The sequence below is a fragment of the Trachypithecus francoisi genome, unplaced genomic scaffold, assembly GCF_009764315.1.
Source record: "Trachypithecus francoisi isolate TF-2019V2 unplaced genomic scaffold, Tfra_2.0 Lachesis_group4, whole genome shotgun sequence".
Classification (NCBI taxonomy): domain Eukaryota; kingdom Metazoa; phylum Chordata; class Mammalia; order Primates; family Cercopithecidae; genus Trachypithecus; species Trachypithecus francoisi.
The window spans coordinates 82,852,170-82,873,943 of record NW_022681469.1 but is presented as its reverse complement, the minus strand read 5'-3'; the positions used below and the strand labels follow the sequence as shown (position 1 = coordinate 82,873,943).

The 21,774-nt window shown below is 37.7% G+C and overlaps 1 protein-coding gene across 1 annotated transcript in view; it reads left to right on the top strand.

Moving 5' to 3' along the window:
- Window positions 1-21,774, top strand: part of THSD7A (thrombospondin type 1 domain containing 7A) — a 564,048-nt gene that overhangs the window by 439,696 nt on the left and 102,578 nt on the right. The window contains exons 16-22 of the mRNA XM_033192934.1: window positions 807-940; window positions 7,784-7,937; window positions 12,916-13,060; window positions 14,385-14,500; window positions 18,274-18,391; window positions 18,638-18,783; window positions 19,220-19,394. Of these exons, the coding sequence (XP_033048825.1) occupies window positions 807-940; window positions 7,784-7,937; window positions 12,916-13,060; window positions 14,385-14,500; window positions 18,274-18,391; window positions 18,638-18,783; window positions 19,220-19,394 (988 nt within the window). The remainder of the gene's footprint in view (window positions 1-806; window positions 941-7,783; window positions 7,938-12,915; window positions 13,061-14,384; window positions 14,501-18,273; window positions 18,392-18,637; window positions 18,784-19,219; window positions 19,395-21,774) is intronic.

Genomic DNA, 21,774 nt, shown 5'->3' with positions numbered 1-21,774 from the left:
GCAGTGGATTAAGTGTCATTTATTTCCTTTATTTAGTCATTCTTCTCATTGAAAAAAGAACATAATTGGTTCATTGTACTAAAAACCCTGAAACCAAGCACACCACCCCAAATGTGGGACTGAAAGGTTTTATGGACCCTGGAGCAGAGACAAATTGCTTTGTTTCATGTGGCCTTCACTGCTTGGGGTTGTAGACCAATATCAGACTCTGCTTCCAATCCTTAAATGATTGAGGATTCGTTTAAGATGGCTTTATTTCATATTGTTTATCTTTTTAATTTAGTTTCCCATATGATACACACCAAAAATGTAAATTCTCATCATGATTTATACTTATCTGGAAAATAGGTCAAATTGTGTTTATTTGGAAAACAGCTATGTTTTACACATATTTAATTCATTATTCATTCAATTATTCTGCAAATCCCTGTTGAGTACCTAACATGTGAGCACCCTGGGTTAGTATCGAAGTCACACAAAACTGTAAATTACACAGATGGTCCACAAAGTTACAATACAGTGTGTTAAGGGTCAGCACAGGAAAATATGTAACCTTTCTAATGTGATCCAGTTGATCGGATTCACACCTGCAGCGTAATAGCAGAGCAACAGAATACAACATGGTTAGCCCTATCCTTTACTGCTAGAACTCTTGAGTTCTCTCTATTGCAATGTTAGAATAATAAGCCATAAAGGAGGGGAATGGCAGTAGCTTAACAGTGAAATGATTGTTGTTATGGTGTGGAAGTCTTCTTGCTCACTCTTACCAGATTCCCTGAGATTGCTGAGAGCCATGTGTGTTTCAGGTGTATGAGGTTGTTCCATGCCACAGTGACTGCAACCAGTACCTATGGGTCACAGAGCCCTGGAGCATCTGCAAGGTGACTTTCGTGAATATGCGGGAGAACTGTGGAGAGGGCGTGCAAACCCGAAAAGTGAGGTAAGACAAAGCCTAATTACACAGAGAAGCAAGACACAAAACCATCTCCCAATTGCACATGTGCCAACACAACTGTTCACTCCTCCCCAGTCTTCTGGATAAAATTGTCTGCAGTTTTGCTTTTAGGGAATCTGTGTTCATGGAAAACTCTAGGAGAATCTGCTTCAAGCAGCAGTTTATTCTACTCTGGCCTTCTGACTTTGGAAGCTTCACTTCAAATACCCTTAAAGAGAAGGAACAGCGTATTCAATCTGAACTAATGCAGATTTTCAACCCCAATAACTTTTTTGCTTAAAGGCCAAATATATGTCCAAGTTCATTTTTAAAATAATCTGTTTTAAATTCTTGCTCTTTTGTATCAAACTGGCTAACTGAATACTATCCTGTTATCCAGGGAGCTTTCTCTGAAATCCCCAGCTAGTTCCTGCCTGTCACTTGTTCTTCTGTAGCTACACTGGTCAATAGGATAGCCACTAGCCGCACTAACTCAATTTAAATTTAAACAAATTAAGATTAAATTAAATTAAAAATTCATCTCCCCAGTCACACTAGCCATGCCTCAGTGCTCCATAGCCACATGTGGCTGGCAGCTATCTGTTGGACAGCACAGACATAGAGTATTCTTTTGTCATAGCAGAAAGTTCTATTGGACAGGGTTGTTCTATTACACTCCATATACCCCTCACTCTATTGAAAAGATCCCTCTTCATGTCTATTCCTGTAATAAAACTATAAATTTCTTGAAACAGAGAACCCACCATATTCATAAGAATTCCCTACTGCCTAACACTAGATTGATACTCATTAAATTTTCCATACAGCATTTATCACATGATCCTTAAGGGCTCTAGAACTCTGTGAAACAAGTGCATGAGGTTTTATCACCTCCATTTTGTAGATTAGATTCCCAAATACCAAATAATGTACCAAGAACACCATCTAGTGGAGTGGCAGCATTGGAATTCAAACCCACGTCTCCCTCCACTCTTTTTAAATACACTATTTTCTTTAACCCTTCTCAGTAACACCCAAGAAAGACAAATATAAGAACATCCAGCACACAGCAACCCAAGTTATGAAGAGGTTCATTCTTACCCATAACCCAACCTTTCATGCATTTAAGATTGATATGTTTTAATCTACTTCAGTAGGAAAGCAGAACAAGTTAATATTTGTTTTACCATATAAAACCTTTGATATGAGCCTATATATAATCTATGTCTAATAAAAAGTTTTATATTTCTTTTTTCAAAAGCCCATCTGAACTCTCAATTTATTTTTTCTCTGAGGACCTTAATATAGGTAGACTGGGAATGGGGAAGATGTAGAGAGGTAATGAGTAGACAGGGACACAGAGAAAAGAAGAGATCCTGTTTTCCACTATTCTCCTTTCAAATTATTTTTTTTCTTCAAAATTAAAAAATACTACATTAAGACTTTGATCAGGTTTGTTGTTTCATTAGTAAAAAAAAAATTATAGGCTGGGTGCAGTGGTTCATGCCTGTAATCCCAGCATTTTGGGAGGCCGAGGAAGGCAGATCACATGATCAAGAAATCAAGATCATCCTGGCCAACATGGTGAAACCCCATGTCTACTAAAAATACAAAAATTAGCCGCGCATGGTGGCGCACACCTGTAGTCCCAGCTACTCAGGAGGCTGAGGCAGGAGAATTGCTTGAACCCCGGAGGCAGAGGTTGCAGTGAGCTGAGATGGTGCCACTGCCCTCCAGCCTGGCCACAGAGCAAGACTCCATCTCAAACAAAAAAATATTTATAATAAAAGAACTACTGGGTTGTTTTCTTCAGCTTTCCTTTCCACTGTCTGTGTACATGTTACTTTTTTTTTTTTTTTTTGCTTTGTAAATAGATACTCTTAACATTTCCAAACACATTCTAAACAAAGTAACTTTTCAGATCAATTTATTTTTTTAGTAAACAACTTCAATACAAATAGAGAAAAGAGGTCAGTATTGATTGCGATCTCTAATCATGTAATGATGTTTCTGTTTGTTACTGATTGAGTAGTACACCTCCCTTAAATTATCCTCTGCTAATAAAGGTCAAAATGTCCTGCTTCAATGCAAGTGTTGGGTGACATTTTCAGGATAGATGGGTCTATTAAAAAGGAGGTTTAAATTTATTCAATTACACTCTTCCTCTTTAAGGATGTTATAGCCTATCAAGGAGTGGTGGTAGAAGTGGTTTGCCTTGGTAGGGAAGGATATTTTTTCACTGAATTTTTCTAGAATTGCCAGCACATAGTGATAATAAAAAACAGACAGATTTAGTTATTGTTGCTTTTTAAATCTATGCAGAAAATACACTCTCTTATTACCACACCTATGATGGGCTTCTGACTCCACCCTTTGCCTATAACTTGGTTCTACACCATGTATCTCTAATATAGTTCAGTTTTCTCACAATATAATTCTTGTTCCTTGAAAGAAAGGCCAAGATTTTGAAGAAAGCAAAGGAATTTAAAGTCCCTTCCTTTGGGCTTAAAACTTGATCCAAATATTTATTCTGTATTCTAGGGTGACTATAAAAATTATTTGTAATGCAAAATAAAAATAAAGCCTGTAAGTAGCCTGAATGCTACAACAGGAACATTTTAGCAGTTGTGGCACATTTAAGCAATGGAATTCAAATGTAGACATTAAAATATATCTTAGAAAATAGTTAATGAAAAGAAGATGATCATAATATATTGTAGATTTTTTAAATGGTACAAATAGGTAAAATTTGCTTCTATTTTGTAAAATGAAAATATATATTTAAAGTAATAGTCTATTAATATAGTCTGTTATGAGCGGTTATCTCTGATGAAATTGTGGAAATTTTTATTCTTATTTTCTTAAAATGAGTATATTACTTGTATAACAAAAAAATGAAGAGAGATGTATTCGTCTGTTCTCACAGTGCTATACAGAACTTCCTGAGACTAATTTATAAAGAAAAGAGGTTTAATTGACTCACAGTTCAACAGGCAGTACAGGAGACATGGCTAAGGAGCCTTCAGGAAACTTACAATCACAACAAAACGGTGAAGGAGAAGCAAGCACGTTTTCACATGGCAGCAGGAGAGAGAAAGGGGGAAGGGGGAAGTGCTACACACGTTACAAACAACCAGATCTCATGAGAACTCATTCACTATCATGAGAACAGCAAGGAGAAAATCTGCCCTATGATCCAATCACCTCCTACCAGGTCCCTCCCCCAACATGAGATTTAGGTGGGGGCATAGAGCCAAATCATATCATTCCACCCTGGCCCTTCCCAAATCTCATGTACTTCTCATATTTCAAAACACAACCATACCTTCCCAACAGTTCCCCAAAGCCTTAACTCATTCTAGTGTTAACTCAAAAGATCAAATCCAAAATCTCATTTGAGACAAGGCAAGTCCCCTCTGCCTATGAACCTGTAAAATCTAAAACAAGTTAGCTACTTCCAAGATACAATTCCCCCATTCTAAATGGGAGATATTGGCCAAAACAAAGAGGTTTCAGGTCCCATGCAAGTCCAGAACCCAGCAGGTCAGTCATTAAATTTTAAAGCTTCAAAATAATCTCCTTTGACTCTGTGTCTCACATCTAGGCCACAATGACACAGGGGTGGGTTCCCAAGGCCTTGGGCAGCTCGACCCCTGTGGCTCTGCAGGGTACAGTCCCCAAGGCTGCTTTCATGAGCTGGCATTGAGTGTCTATAGCTTTTCCAGGTGCACAGTGCAAACTGTCCATCTGTCATTCTGGGATCTGGAGGACTGTGGCCCTACTTCCACAGCTCCACTAGACAGTGCCCCAGTGGGGACTCTGTCGGTGGGGGGACCCAACCCCACATTTCCACTTCACACTGCCCTACTAGTGAAGGCTCTACCCCTGCAGCAGACTTCTGCCAAGACATCCATGCATTTCCATACATCCTCGGAAATCCAGGTGGAGGCTCCTGAGCCTGAACTCTTAGCTTTTGTGCACCCACAGGCCTAACACTATGTGAAAGGCACAAAGGTTTTGGGACTTGCATCCTCTAATACAATAGCCTGAGCTGTACCTTGGCCCCTTTTAGCCATGGCTGGAGCTAGAGAGACTGGGTTGCCAGGTGCCATGTCCTGAGGCTGCACAGAGCAGTGGGACCATGAGCCTGGCCCACAAAACCAAATTTCCCTCCTAGGCCTCTGGGTCTGTGATAGGAGTGGCTGTCATGAAGGTGTCTAACACGTCTTGGGGACATTTTCTCCATTGTCTTGGCTACTAACATGTGGCTCCTCTTTACTTACACCAATTCCTGCATCTGGCTTGAATTCCTTCAAAGAAAATGGGTTTTTCTTTTCTACCACATGACTGGGACTGGGCTGCAAATTTTCTAAACTTTGTGCTCTTCTTCCTTTTTAAATGTAAGTTCCAGTTTGGAGTCATTTACTTGTTTATCCAAATAAGTTAGGCTTTTAGAAGCAGCCAGGCCACACCTTGAATGTTTTGCTGCTTAGAAATTTCTTCCGCCAGATACCCTAAGTCATCTCTCTCAAGTTCAAAGTTCCACAGATCTCTAGAGCAGGGGTACAGTGCGACCCATCTCTTTACTAAAGTATAGCAAAAGTGAGCTTTATTCCACTTCCCAATAAGCTTGTCATCTCCATCTGAGAACACCTCAGCCTGGATTTCACCATCCATATTTCTATCAGCATTTTGGTCACAACCATTCAACAAGTCTTTAGGAAGTTCCAAACTTTCCCTCATCTTCCTGTCTTCTTCTAATCCCTCCAAACAGTTCCGACCTCTGTCCATTACCCAGTTCCATAGCTGCTTCCACTTTTTCGGGTATCTTTATAGCAATGCTACACTTCTCTTGTACCAATTTTCTGTATCAGTCTGTTTTCACACTGCAATAAAGAACTACCTGAGATGGAGTAATTTATAAAGAAAAGAGGTTTAATCAGCTCATGGTTCTGTGGATTGTATAGGCTTCTGTTTCTGGGGAGGCATGAGGAGACTTACAATCATGGTGAAGGGGATACAATCATAAGGGTGAAGGGGAAGAAAGCACATCTTCACTTGGTGGCAAGAGAGAAAAAGCAAAGGGGGAGGTGCTGCATACCTTTAAACCATCATATCTCATGAGAACTCACTATCATGAGAACAGCAAGGGGACCATCCACCCCCATGATCCAGTGACCTCCCACCAGGCCCCTCCCACAACACTGAGAATTCCAATTCAACATGAGATTTGCGTGGGGACACAGAGCCAAATCATATCAAAAGAAATCTTTGAAAATAAAGATTTATGTACATAACTGCCTAATAGAGTGTTGGATATCTGTTCTTAACTCTAGATCAATAGGTAATTCTACAAGTTGATCCTTGCATATAGTGACAGTACCTACCCAAATGTAATCTATTCTTAGGAGCAAATCCAACTTTTGAGCACTGAAATGCCCTGTCTGCAACATGTCTCTAAGCTGCTGTCAACAGAACATTTTTAAAATGATATTGAAGGTAGAAATTTTTCCTGGGAAACTCAAATTCTCCCAAAAATATTCATAATTTATTTTTTTAACAATGAAATCATATCAATATCTAATTTGCATATTTTTGTGATTGCTTTTTATGTATGTATCCAGTATTCAAAAAAAAATGCATAGGTATTTGCATATTTTTTCAGGCTACAGGCCCATTAAGACATGACCAACAACACAGCTTTCCAGTATTTGACTGTATCCCACAGGGAAAGGACATTCCTCTTAAGTTCAGCAACACTGCATAGCAAGGTGACTCTGTAGAGTAGATTTGTGAATGTTCCTGCTGATTGTAAATCCCTGAGAAAAGCTGGGATTCCAGGTATCACTGGCAATATAATTCAACTGATATTTTAATACATGACACTAGGTTTGAGAGACTTGAGAGTTCAAGTCTTCCTTTTCAACTCCTGAAATGCAGTTCTCTTCCTGAATCCATTAAGTTGGCTGACCTTTTCCAAGTTATACATGAGAGAGAAAGGTTTTCTCTCCTGCTATAATATTTAAGTGCCCAGAGAGATTATTTACTATGGTAAAAGTGAAGTCTGATACTAGCCATGTTAATCAGATTCCCAAAAGATGAATAAGCCCTTCATGACTGCTTACAGGAGAATAAAATGGAACACAAACTAACAACTTTTTTAGGTCAAGTAGTAGGAAAATCCAAATAACCATATTTAGAGAACCTATGCTATACCTATTATAATTGTCTTTTCACTTCTCACTTTCTTTTAAGATTCACAGCAGAAGGGAGGCTAAAATTACCTTTAAAAATGACAAAATGAATTGATAAATGCCTCTAGTTGTTTTCACAAATACTCAATGAAATCTCCCACTTAGAGATTTCAGTGTGCCTGGTCTTTCATCACATATAAATCAACTAACTCTACCTTCTCTATGAAATCCATCATTTTCTTGAGACGAATAAATGCATTATATGCCAAATTGTAAGCCCTCTATGAAGCTCTTTGGACAATTCCTCATTAGTTTCTGCCTCATATGTATATAAATGACCCTCTTCTTTCAGAGGAAGCTTTCATAACATGCAGAGTTTACATACACACAATGGCTCTTATATTCAGACTCATGAATGCAAAACACATTTTTGAATCATGCAGAAGCACTACAGATATTTAGGAGAGGCAAAGATCCTTAAAAGTCTTCATTTCTGGAGAATTTCATTAGATAACAAAGCTTCCTACTTCCCACCCCCATAACGATGTCTTAAGGAGAACCATCTGTCCTGTGGGTTGGTCATTCTAATTGTCCTGTTTTCTTTACTTCTGGAAGGTATGTATATTTTCTGGAATGTATTTATGTTCTTTTCTAGATGCATGCAGAATACAGCAGATGGCCCTTCTGAACATGTAGAGGATTACCTCTGTGACCCGGAAGAGATGCCCCTGGGCTCTAGAGTGTGCAAATTACCATGCCCTGAGGACTGTGTGATATCTGAATGGGGTCCATGGACCCGATGTGTTTTGGTAAGATGATTAACCTTTTTATTAATGTAGAGTTTACTTAATTCTTTGCCACTGAAGCTTTAAAGACATTATTTTAAAAATATAATAACTTCAATGTAAAATTTGTTTGTTTGCCATATTTACCAAAGCAAGGTGTGTTTTCTCGGCCACATCATTTTATGACTGTGCTATTTAAAGTTTGTAACGTTTCCTCTCACACTAGAACAGCTCCACCTCTTGCAAGCTTTACTCAACCCATCATCCTAACCCAGCACAAAAGGCCTTCAGTTTGCCTTATAAATACACAGCATGTTAAAAACTGCAGTGGTGATAATGATTCCCTCCAGGTAAAAGGGAAAATGAATGAAGTAAAGGTACTTTAATGGTGTCAAGTTATTGTCATCCATTGCTTTTTGCCCAATACCTTTTATTTAAATGGTAGGAATAATCTCTCACACAGTGGGAATACAGCAGCAGGAGTATTAACACTAAAAAGCAAAAGATACTGGTTAAGAAACTAAGTAGAAGAAGAAAGCTGTGCACCAATGAATCTCTCTTTACACACTGACTCTGTGTCTCTTTGGGCCTGGAAAGCCAGCTGAGAGTTTCAAATCACACAAAGCTTCTGCGTTTCAACAGCCAGTAGGGGCTCATCCACGAGACTCTGGGAAGAGAGTTGTTTGAAACAGAACTGGCTGCTTATGTAGGATATTTGGCTTACCCATGGGCACCTTTGTAAAACTGTACATTTCAAAAACAGCATCAAAAGTATGGGAAAAATAACATGGAATTATTTTGTTGAAATATGATATAAAACCATTTCAAAGAAGACTTTATGGTGCATATTCTCCAAGGAGAAATTGATATTCCATTTCAGTGTTAAAGATACTGATTAGCAGACAACTGATATAGCAGGAATAAAAAAAGATGGCAGTTGACTGGAATGCAAGTTAAACTGTAACAATCAACTGTTTTACAAGGATATACAATTGATTTTCTGTCCTAATTTCATAGCATCAGATTTGAAGTTACATCAAATAATTGGGCTACATGCTACACTGTCTATGTTTATAATAGTGAGATTTTTGTGTCAGATATTTTATTACAAAAATTTTCCATTTTTATAAAATAGGAAATATTGAACCCAGGCCCCTTCTTAAACTTATTAATAGGGATTTTAATAAAAGGAACCACTAAACTGGAACTTTGTCCAGTAGGTTTCTATGTTAAATGATCAAGGATAGCCATCTTAGAAGAATTATTGAGGTTCTATTATTTATAAAAGAGAGTTTGTAAAGCACATTTTGTGTTCCTGAGAGTTTGCCAATAGGAATGTTTGGATAAGAATAAAATTCAGTGAGGTGAATAAACTGTGATTCCTGGGCTTTTTATTTCTTTAAAGAAAAACGTTAGAAAAATTAAATTTGGCCGGGTGCGGTGGCTCAAGCCTGTAATCCCAGCACTTTGGGAGGCCGAGACGGGCGGATCACGAGGTCAAGAGATCGAGACCATCCTGGCTAACACGATGAAACCCCGTCTCTACTAAAAAAAATACAAAAACTAGCCGGGCGAGGTGGCAGGCACCTGTAGTCCCAGCTCCTCGGGAGGCTGAGGCAGGAGAATGGCGTAAATCCGGGAGGCGGAGCTTGCAGTGAGCTGAGATCCGGCCACTACACTCCAGTCCGGGCGACAGAGCGAGACTCCGCCTCAAAAAAAAAAAAAAAAGAAAAAAATTAAATTTAACAGTTTAATTGAGCAAAGAACCATTCAGGAATTGGGCAGCCTCCCAAACCAGAACAGGTTCAGAGAGGCTCCAGTACTGCCACATGGTTGGAAAAGATTATTGGGCAGAAGCAGATAAGTGACATACAGAAAATGATGTACAGAAGCGAGGTTCAGCAACAGCTAGATTGGTTACACTTCGACGTTTGTGATAAACAGAATGAGTAACTAAGGCAAAAGTACCAATCAATCGAAGTTTAATAAGCCAGCTTTAGGACACATCTGGGAAAAAGCAAGGAGGTTTTCTGAAGAGGTGTTCAAGAGGTTTTATGTTTATACATTCGCTTAAATGGCGGGGGGGTCACGTAGGTAGAGAGGCAGGTAGGCATTAAGGCAAATAGTTATATTCCTGTGAGACTAGTTAGTGCCCCATAATCTACATTTTACATAAGGTAAGGTGAATGTTTGAAGAGAAAAAGGTAATAGAGGAAGAATCAATTATGCAGACATGCTGGGTAGATGGAAGAATGACTGATCTCCTCTTGTTTTTGTTCTGAACCTTGGGAAAATACATTTGTGATTGATAGTATCAGTATGGAATCAGACTTGAGTTTTAAGAGTTAGACTTAGACTGTAGACCTAAAGTTACAATTGGTATGTCCTTGTTTGTGGGAGGCCATGAAAGAATTTACCTGTGAATCATCTATGGGAGCAGTCATTCATGATGCCTGAGGCCGTTTACCTTTCTGTGGGAATCTGGCACAATGCTAGCGATAGCTATTCAAGTGGAAGAGAATGTTGCAAGACGGCCTCCAGGCTTACCCTTCCCTTTTGCATAGGGTGTATGAGATCCTGAGATTTTTTAAAAACCTTCCTTTGCATTTGTCATATTTGAACATGATTTGAACAATCTCCCACATTTGAAACTCAGTGATTGCACAAGAGTAGGTAACCATCTGTTTACACATCCAAATAGGGTACAGTTCACTATGTGTGAAGAAACCTTTAGGATGAACTTGAATGTAAGCGGACAGCTTACATTCAAGCTAAATTTTATTTGACATATTTTACCTTTAACTCACCTTGTTTCTTCCCTCAGGCCTTCATTAAACAGATACCGATTAAGCGTTTACTGTCTATCAGTAACTGTGTTAGGTAGGGAAAATATATTGCTATCTAAAACATAAGTCTTCTCCTAGTGCACTGTAGAAAGGAACAAGACCTTTATATAATACACATTATGTCAAGACAGATAGTGTTATTCCAGTGGTGTGACCAAAGTGCAATGGAAGCAGGGGAGGAGGAAGCAATTATTTTAGGCCTTAAAAAGTCCATGGAGGCTTGTTCCTGGTTTCTTACCATTCTTAGAAACCAACTGTTTTCAGAAGACTGTACCAGTAGATGAATGGCAAGCCAATCTTTTTAGATGTTGTCAACTGAAGAATGACAAGGTTCATAAATTTGGAAAGGAGGGCTTTATATCTCATAAGGGGTTGCAGCCTGCAGGGTGGCCATCCTGACAGGCTGGGAATCATAGCTGCCAGCCAGAAGCCGGAAATAGACACTTCTAGGGAATGGCAAAGGGAACAGTAATTTGTGTTGAGCAGGGTGGCCAAATATACATATTTAATAAGCTATATGAGGAGTCATGAATATTTATAAAAAGAGAAAAGTATGCATGTGCAGTTGACCTTTATGCCCCCTCATGTGTCCCATGTACCAAAAATAGTGGTATTAGCATGATCCAAGGGTAGGAATAGGGTTTTCAGTGCTCTAATGTCAAAAGGTGAAACAGAGGTCACAGAAACCCTTACTGTACATCCTCCATGGACTGCCCAGAACCACTCCTTAATCAGTGGTTTCTTTTTAGGAAGAAATGCTGGTTGGCTGTTTTGTTGCAACCATAAAAGGGAGAGGCAGTGTCAGGCTCTAACCACCCAAGGGGTTCTTCCTGCCTGCTGCACGAATAAAGACCAGGGTATTGCAGTAAAGAAAGAGTTTAATAGACATAAGGCCAGCCATGCCACATGGAAGATGGAGTTAGTACTCAAATCAATCTCATCTAAGGCTCCTAGGTAGGAGTTTTTCAAAGGCAGTTTGGGGGAAAGGGGTGGGGCTGCCAGGTAATGGGTGCTTGCTGCTGATTGATTAGGGCAGAGATGAAATCACAGGGAGTCAAAGCTGTCCTCCTGCGGGCTGAATTCTTCTAGGTGGGGCCACAGGAACTAGGTTGGCGGTTCAGGTAGAGCCCTGGGTGTTAGACATGCAAAAAAACAGAAAAGATATCTCAAAAAGCCAATCTACTGTAGTGGTGACATCTGCAGGAGTAGCTAGCAATCATTTGTGTCTACACCTTAGCAGAATTCAGGTTCCTCTCCTCTCCCAGCCTGATGGCCTTTCATTAGCTTTACAAAGGCACTTGAGTTTGGGGAGAAGCCTGTTATTTAAACTATAAACTAAATGTTTCTTGAAGTTAGCTCAGCCCAAAAACCCAGGAATAACTAAGAGAAAAGCGAGATGAGGTTGGGTTAGATCAGATCTCTTTTACTGCCATAATTTTCTTGCTGTTATAATTTTTGCAAAGGCAGTTTCAAGACAATTGGTTGATCAGGTATAGAGTGAGTATTTCCAAAGGGCTTGTTTCTGTATAACCCTTAGGGAAGAAAGCCTAAAGGCCGAGAACTCAGTTTTCAAGGTTTCTCTGTGGTCCCTATGGCCAAGAGGGGGTCCATTTGGTCAGTTGCAGGTCTTAGAACTTTATTTTTTTGTCTCAATTCTAAATTAAGGATTAAAATTAGAATTCAGAATTAGAATTGTTTATATGCATATATACATGTACATCAGGAAAAGGAAAGTCACTAACACTAAGTCATTTCAAGTTATTCTTAAAATGTCTTTTAAGGCCCAAAAGACTATACATAATCCACAAACATATATATATATAATAATACACATATAACTTTATATGTATATATAGATATAAAATAGCTTTCTATAATAACGTGACCACCATATGTGTGTGTGTGTGTGTATAGGTGTGAGGTGATATGTGTATTAGCATTGGACACATGGCATCTTATAGCTAGATGGTACATCAAAATCTCATTCAACAGCTTCATTTTATACATTGAACAACTGAGGCATAATGAGGTTGACTGACTTTTCTGAGTTAGCCAGTGGTCCAAATGTTCTAACTCCTGCTCCAGTGCTGTCTCTAATATACCAGTTGTGTAGCTGAGTATTCACTTTTCTGAGAATTTGTACTGTTCTTTTTAAGCCTTGCAATCAAAGCAGTTTCCGGCAAAGGTCAGCTAATCCTATCAGACAACCAGCTGATGAAGGAAGATCTTGCCCTAATGCTGTTGAGAAAGAACCCTGTAACCTGAACAAAAACTGCTACCACTATGATTATAATGTAACAGGTACATGGATCGTCATCTGATCACAGAGTTAAGTCCAAATCTTGTGTCTGTCAGCTCTGAAGTGTTCCTGTCAGTATAGTTCATCTCTATCTGTGTGCCTTTTGGACAAGCTGCTTACTTTCCCAGAAATAATTGCATATTAAATGACAGAAATACTTATCTGGGTTTTTTTTAGTAAACACCAAGATAGAGGAAATAAAAATGTCGCACAGACATTAGCCCCTAAAGTAGGTTGTGAATATGCTAAGTGTTTCTGCATAAGACAACCTCTCACTTTGGGAAGGTGAATCTAAAATATTTTTGGCACAAGTATCATATTTATTCAAAAATGTCTTTCTTTTTTAGAAGATGCTTAATTGCTAAAGCATACCGGGGCAACAATTCGTGAGGTGTGGACAGTTTATAAACATGATTAGTCAGCAGTCTCAAACTTACCAAAGATTATAAATCAATGCTATAAAAGGTGCAGGTAAAAATAGATGAGTATTTTCAGAAAAACAGGTTTATTATAAGTTGCATTTTCCCCTAAAACTCATTTAATACTATCAAGGTGCATACGCTAGGAAAGAAAATATTTTATTTGTTTATATGAATTGGGACAACACCAAAGCTTACTTTGGAATTTTTTCCAAGTAATTTTCACTCTGAAACAAACTCAAGAAACTGTACAGTGACACATAACAGGTCAGATTGGCTGTTTCTTGTGGTTTTTCTCTTTAGTTTCCTTTGATGATACAAAAGAAATCAAAGTTATCTGGGACATGCTATGTTACCCAGGGAAAAGAGATGAAAGAGGTATTTTGCAAAATACATAAAATAAGAGAATTAAATAAATATGGCTGAAGTGATTTTATCACTTTAATAAATGTATGCATTTTCATGCATTCTAAATATGGATAAGTAAAATACATTTTATTTGAACATAACTACACAGTTAAAGTACCATCTGTCACAATTAAGATTATTTTGCTAAAAGTAATGCTAAGATTTTAAATTATATTTTTATTGGGAAAAAAAGTTTTTAAGTGACATTGATCTGTAGGCCAAAGCCATTTTTACAGTGTCACCAAACGGCTAGCTATCAAGATTTTCAAGTAGACATCTGCCTTTAAGAATAATCCCTGTAGCTATGTGCAACCCCAGCAATTCCATTTGACTCCTGATATGTTCAAAGCTGGGATCCATATGCTCTGCATGGGGGATGATTGATTATGGGGCTTAGGAAGCAGTTGTGAATTAAATATGGGATTCAGGTCATCAGAGTTTCATTTGAAATCTGTCTCATACTTAGCCTTCTGTTCTGATGGGCTTCCCTTTTTTTCAGACTGGAGTACCTGTCAGCTGAGTGAGAAGGCAGTTTGTGGAAATGGAATAAAAACAAGGATGTTGGATTGCGTTCGAAGTGATGGCAAGTCAGTTGACCTGAAATATTGTGAAGAGGTAGGTGGATGCTGTGTTGTATCTTCGCGAGTAAATTCTTCCCTAATAATTTGTTTCATGCTGAGCCAAGTGACCCGTGCTCCATGCAGCTCATTGCCAGCAGATGTTTTTCTGCACTATCACAGGCTAAGTGTGTTCTTGAAAAGATACAATGTCCAACACTACTGATTCCTACATATAATTTCATGTATTTTCTTCTCCTTGGAGCCCAAAGGTATGCTAATTAGCCTATTCTGAAAGAAATGCTTGGGGAACAATAAGTAAGGTGAATAAAAGCAGTAAATTTTAATCAGACTACTTATCTTTTGTAATTTGATGTGAATTTTGTGTAGTGCCTGGGACACCTGCCAAGGTCCATCATTTATTCTCTTTGTTGCTAAACACTGATCACATGTGGTTTCATAGCAGATTTTGATTAATATCTGGGATCTAATACCCAGCTGTGACCATCTAAGTACTCAGGTCTGATTAAGAGCCAGCCTCCAATTCAAACAAAGAAATGAAGCCAGCCATTACTATCTTCTAGGCACAGAGAATTGTAACTGATAATTATCTAATTGATGAAAGTAATGTCATCATACCTAGATGTGAGCCTCTGAAATGTGAGGAAACACAGTCATTGGCCTTTCTTCATTTTTATGAAGCTACACTTTATGTTGTAATAATTTTATCTAATTTCCATACCCAAAACATGACAAATGTTGACTCTCCATGCATCTGAGGTCCACTGGGTCAAATACTAACCAAGATAAGCAGGAGCCTCAATAGATCTGGAATAGACTAGAAGGGGGTCGTAACCTCATCAGAGTTTAACATACACAGGCACCATGTCTTCTGTCTACACATCCTGCAGTTATTATAGCCCACAGTAAATTGTTCCAATACCTAGGGGAGAACTCTAAACAGAAATACTTTAATTCATTTGATATATTTATCATACGGACCTAACTTAACCTTCTTATGTCTCTGTTCATGAAAGCAGAGCACCCACATGTGTTGAAAACACAAATTTGTTTTGTTTAATAAATGCCTCCTGCTATAACCTTCTAACATAACTTACTGTATTAATTATTTAAATTTGAATAATTGAAATTTCACACTTGAATCATTTTAGTTTTGTAACCAATAACATTGAAGCAATATAACCATTATAAGAATAATGTCAGTATTGAGCTGGGTGGGGTGGCTCACGCCTCTAATCCCAGAACTTTGGGAGGCTGAGTCGGGCGGATCACCTGAGGTCAGGAGTTCAAGACCAGCCCGACCAACATGGAGAAACCCCGTCTCTACTGAAAATACAAAATTAGCTGGGTGTGGTGGCACATGCCTGTAATCCCAGCTACTTGGTAGGCTAAGTCAGGAGAATCGCTTGAACCCAGAAGGCAGAGGGTGCCATGAGCCAAGATCGCACCATTGCACACCAGCCTGGGCAACAAGAGCAAAACTCCATCTCCAAAAAAAAAAAAGAGCATCAGTATTAATGAAGATAATAATCATATACTGACTGGAGAGCTTTCTGTGATCTACTTCTAGTTGATTAATACGTCTTTTTGTTTGCAAACATAAATGCACTCCTTGGTCAGTATGAAATATAAAATAAATGAGAGCTTTGCAAAAGCTGGAACCTAAGCATACGTGACCAATTTTAAATGATTTCATATGATTAAAGGACAAAGCTGTAAACTGGATTCTTGATTTCTTACATCAAATATGAGTAAAAACCTGGGAAATAACTAATTTTAATTATATGGGAGTCTAGATAAGTTTAAGCTTACATGCAAATATTTTAATATTTGAATGTTGCATGGCAATTAGGGACTCCTAGTTTTAACATTCTAGCAAACACTGTCTTCAAGGACTTACAATTTGACTGTGCAACCCTGCATTCAGTGCCACAGCAGTAGGTAACACTTGCTGCTTCCGTAACAGCCACAAAGAAAGATGGCATTATTATCCAACAAAGACAAAGATTAGAGTTAAACCTAATAAGCACTTATGTAGTATTTTTATCTTTAGTGTTTTTCAGACATTTTCTCATTGGATACCAAGTAATCAGTTTCTTCTTTCCTATTAGATTTTTGAATAGGTTTCTTTTTAATTTATTTAGACAGATGTTTAGGTAAATGAGAGAATTAAAAGAGATATATGATCAATGTAAGGAAACAATTAGTACAGGACTAAAATGTGTAAGTGGTGGATATGTAAGTCAGTAATAATTGAATCCTGTGATTCAAACTTTCCCCATGAAACTATTATTTACTTTAAATGTAACACATTATTACACATTATTTTTATCATATCACCTCAAGATTCCTATCTCCAACCTCCCATGACTTTTAAGAGGCTTTATGAGGCTTCAGTTGAGTGATGTGGTAAAAGTTTTCATACCAAATACTCAGCTCTGTTAGGTGTTACTGGTGTAGAATATAATGGGAGCGCCTGCAGAGAGATGTATTACACAAAGCTATGATCTGATCTCTCTCAGCGGATAACTTAGAGCTAAGAGCTATACTTGAAACACAACATAATGTTTCAAAAAAAAGTTGCCATTATTTGCTGTATAAATTAGAAAACATTAACTTATCTTTTCATGCAGAAATAAAAAAGATCTTGGAAATTCTAAGAATTACTAGTTTTAAAAATTTATATTCTCCTAACAAGCTCTTACATTTTCCTATTTCTTTGTCTTTCTTTTTTTTTTTTTTTTTTTTGGAGACAGTCTTGCTCTGTTACCCAGCCTGGAGTGCAATGGCACTATCTCAGCTCACTGCAGCCTCCACATCCTAGGCTCAAGCAAGTCTCCTGCCTCAGCCTCCCAAGTAGCTGGGACTACAGTCATGCACCACCAATCCCAGCAAATTTTTATGTTTTTTGGTAAAGGTGAGGTTTCACCATGTTGGCCAGCATGCTCTGAGGTGATCTGCCCACCTCAGTCTCCCAAAGTGCTGGGATGACAGGCGTGAGCCACGGCATCCAGCCGACATTTTCCTATTTCAATGCTACTTTGTACCATAGACATTTTAAATATTGGAATATACAGTAGAAGAATTTGAAACATCATCTTATATTTTTAAGACAGAATATTTAAATAAGTAATGGAACCCAAATGCCAATAAAATGGCACAACATTATCTGATGAGAAGGTTTGACACCAAAGTAACTGAATTATACCACAGTTGAGTTTTAGAAGTGAAAATCTTTGTTTTAAAAAATGCACATAAAATATTAATAATCAGAAAAAACTTTGGCGACCCATATTTCTTTTTTTAAAAGATAGCTGATATATTATTTCAATACATGATATCATTAGTTTTGACTATCAATTTATGTTTAGAACCTTTTCCTTTTGCTTTTTAGTTTAAGATATGTAAAAATAATATCACTAAGATACAGTTGTAGATCAAAATATTGATGATATTATTAGTTTTTACCTAATGAAAAGTATTTTTGCTTATATTTATTTGTTCCTCATTTTGGGAAATTCAATCAATTTGGAGGTTAAATCTACTTTTTTTCATTGCTTATTGAAAACAAACAATATGTAAGTATAGATTCCATGGGCCCCTTCTTTCATCCCGTACCCCTAACTTCCACTCGCCTAGGTCAAACCACTTTATACTTTTAATAGTTTGGATGTTTGTCCTCCAGGTACCATTTTATTCTGTTATGTGGCTTGCTTTTTCTCCCTCACCCTCTTCTCTCTTGTCACCTTGTTCTCTGGCTCCTTCCCCCAATTGACAATATAACATTCTGATCTACCTCTGTTCTTCCAGCTTGGCCTGGAGAAGAACTGGCAGATGAACACGTCCTGCATGGTGGAATGCCCTGTGAACTGTCAGCTTTCTGATTGGTCTCCTTGGTCAGAATGCTCTCAAACATGTGGCCTCACAGGTTTGTTTGTACCATAACTCATATTAGGCTAATGGTCAAGGAATATGAAATAAAAAATCCCTCTTGCTTTAACCCATATCAGATAATCTTCAGAAAGGTTGGATTGGTTTTCTTTCCAAAACATCTAAGCCTTACTTATTCCTGGATCGCCTCAGGAGATACCACTGTGATGCCTTCTCCCAATGACATATATGCTTGCAAAACCATAACATATATTAAAGTTGCATCACTCTGTATCTCTTAAAGGAAAAATGATCCGAAGACGAACAGTGACACAGCCCTTTCAAGGTGATGGAAGACCATGCCCTTCCCTGATGGACCAGTCCAAACCCTGCCCAGTGAAGCCTTGTTATCAATGGCAATATGGCCAGTGGTCTCCATGCCAAGTGCAGGTATCAAATCTCAAGAAGTTGTAAGGATTTGTGTACTCTTTATCTGCAGACTTTATCTGCAGAAAAACAGACAAAAATAATGTGTTAGAAAAATTTTTCAGAGCTCACAGATGACAGCTTCCTAAAATTTTTATGTGCCTTGCCATTTTATAACCATTTAATTAGTTTTGATAACTCCCTGCCCTGTATTTTTTAAAATCATTTGGAGACTGATTCATTTTAATGAAAATTTATTTTCCTGTCTTTAGCTGGAAAACAACTAAATTGTTCAATGTATGCTTTATTGCTAGTGCCCTATAGGGCTTCTTCCTTAGAGTTTCAAATGCTTCTCTAAATGTTCATAAATCAAAGTCAGTGGTGCAGAGATAACTAAGTGATGAGCTCTCGAATGAAGTATTTCTCTTTTTCTAATTAGTTATTTCTTCCGCCATTCCAGGAGGCCCAGTGTGGAGAAGGGACCAGAATAAGGAACGTTTCTTGTGTAGTAAGTGATGGGTCAGCAGATGATTTCAGCAAAGTGGTGGATGAGGAATTCTGTGCTGACATTGAACTCATTATAGATGGTAATAAAAACATGGTTCTGGAGGAAACCTGCACCGAGCCTTGCCCAGGTAACCACGGCAAAAGAGAATTCATATTCTGATTATTTTTTCCTAGGACAAGGGCCATGAAGTGGTTGCATATAAAATATAAGTTACAGGATGTCAACAGTCTTCTTATTCAGTAATATCTATGCCAACAGCTCAACACTATGCCTGTGGGGAATGGGGCGCTGTCTCATTACTGCCAGGTAGGGGTGAAGTCCAGGTCTCCCATGTGGCCTCTCTCAACACCCTCTGGAGTTTTAACATCTGCAAGAGATGGTAATTAAGGCCTTAAGCCCATGCTCCACAGAAAAGGTATGAAATAAAAGTTGAGAAAATAAGGATAAAATATAACCTATTAGGGATTTCCAGAAGAGAATAGGGAAAGAGAGGCCAATATTTAAACACATAATGGCTAAAAACAGATTAAGTCCTCAATAACAGCTTACTCTGGGTCCAGGGTGGAATGAACCACAAACTCATACCTAGATAAATGTAGTTAAAACATAAAATATAGAAAAGTAAGTAGTAAAGTCTTCAGTAAGGAAAAAACAGATTATCTACAACTGGAAGACAAAATAGCAGCATGGAGGAAACTGTTGAAAGATATTTTTCAGATTCAATGTTAGACACAATGGGTGCCTGCAGTAAATGTAGAAAGAAAATTTTGTACTTCAAATAGTATGGAAAAAATGGCAGACAGTGATAAGCTCATATTTATGAATTTGGGCTTGATGCAGAGAATTGTAGAGGAAATTTAATGCCAAAATATGCCAGAAAACCCATCCTTAAAAAAGATATAGATGGGGCAACAATTTATTAGTGGACTGGAAATGAACAGATAGAAAATGAATTACCTGTATTTTATCCCCAGGTGGAAAATTTGTATTCTCCCAATTTGCTTATAATTATCATTTAAAAATTATATCTCTTTTACAATATTTTGTTTTGAATCTGACCTCAAAATGTTAAAAATTAAGGATTTGGCAAAAATAATGAGGCATAAAATACATTTTCTATATAAAATGATGTGATTTAAGAAAATTTTAAAAGTAGATAACATATATTAACAAAACTTTGTAAATGGGATTGAGTCCTTAAAATCTGGAAAAACTGACATGTTTTAGCTATTTATTCACTCATCGAGTTACTTGTTCCTTTGTAAAAAAAAAAAAAAAAAAAAAAAATCGTTTGAGATGATAAAAATGGTAGGGTATAGTTTAAGATGAACTGAATGAAATTAAACAGTAAGTAAAATAACCCTGATAGGGGTTATTTTGAAGACAAACCCCCTAGACTCTGAGAATATCCAACTATTGTATTGATCTTTGCACACATGGATATTTTCATCTACTTCAGGTCAAGAACTGAACTATTTTTAAAAACCAAAAATCTGAATAGCAGCTGTTTCTCAATAAGTGTAAAGGTTCAGCTATGCAAGGTGAGTAAGTTCTAGAGATCCGTTGTAAGACATAGTGCCTGTAGTTAACAATACTGTATTGTATACCTAAAAATGTGTTAAGTGGGTAGATCTCATGTTACATGGTATTATCACAATAAAAAAAAAAAAGAATAAAATAAAACTTAAAGTAACAGAAAATCTGACTTTCTAAAGCCGGGCAAAGTGTTGCTGTTCAGACATTCCTACACCTGCCAACAACCTTTTGCTGATCCAGCAATTCCCCTCTTTCATTTCCTGCTGCTGAAACTAGTCTGATACCATTTAAGATCTCACACACAATTCAATTTAATATGATCATTTCACTTCACTGTAGACCCAGCCTGAGGCTATGGCAGCAGGTGACAGCTCCAGGCAGGGTCAAGGACATTCACACCATTGAGCAGAACGGGCATCCTTGTCAGACAGTGGTGCATGCCTTACTATGGATACTCCCCACGTGATTTCATTATATACTTCCTGCAGCACACTCACTCACTCATTTGACTGTTAATTACAGGTCAGGCCCTGGACTTGAGGCGGGAGATACAGTGAAGACCAACAGACCCTGTCCTTGTACAGCTTACTTTCTAATGGAAGGGAACAATTGCTAATCTAATAGTGACGTAAATAAACATAAGATTATAATCTGTGGTAAATGATGTGAAGGAAAATTACAGGATCCCATGATAACATAGAACGGAGCAAACACATTGTTTTAATTAAAGTAATTGCAAATCTAGGAGGCTGCTCTTCTAAATTACAATCTATTCATTTCAGTTCCTCTCTTGCTAGTTTTCTCTAATGATGGGTTTTGAAAGCTAGCAATATGTGAACTAATAAGCTTTAAAGAGTAGAACACTGAATTAGGAAATACATTTCATGTGTTTAATTGTCATATCTTTGGCAGGCATAGGGTAATTTTATTGTTATTACAATGGTTTACATGGTCAAAATAGAAAAGTATGT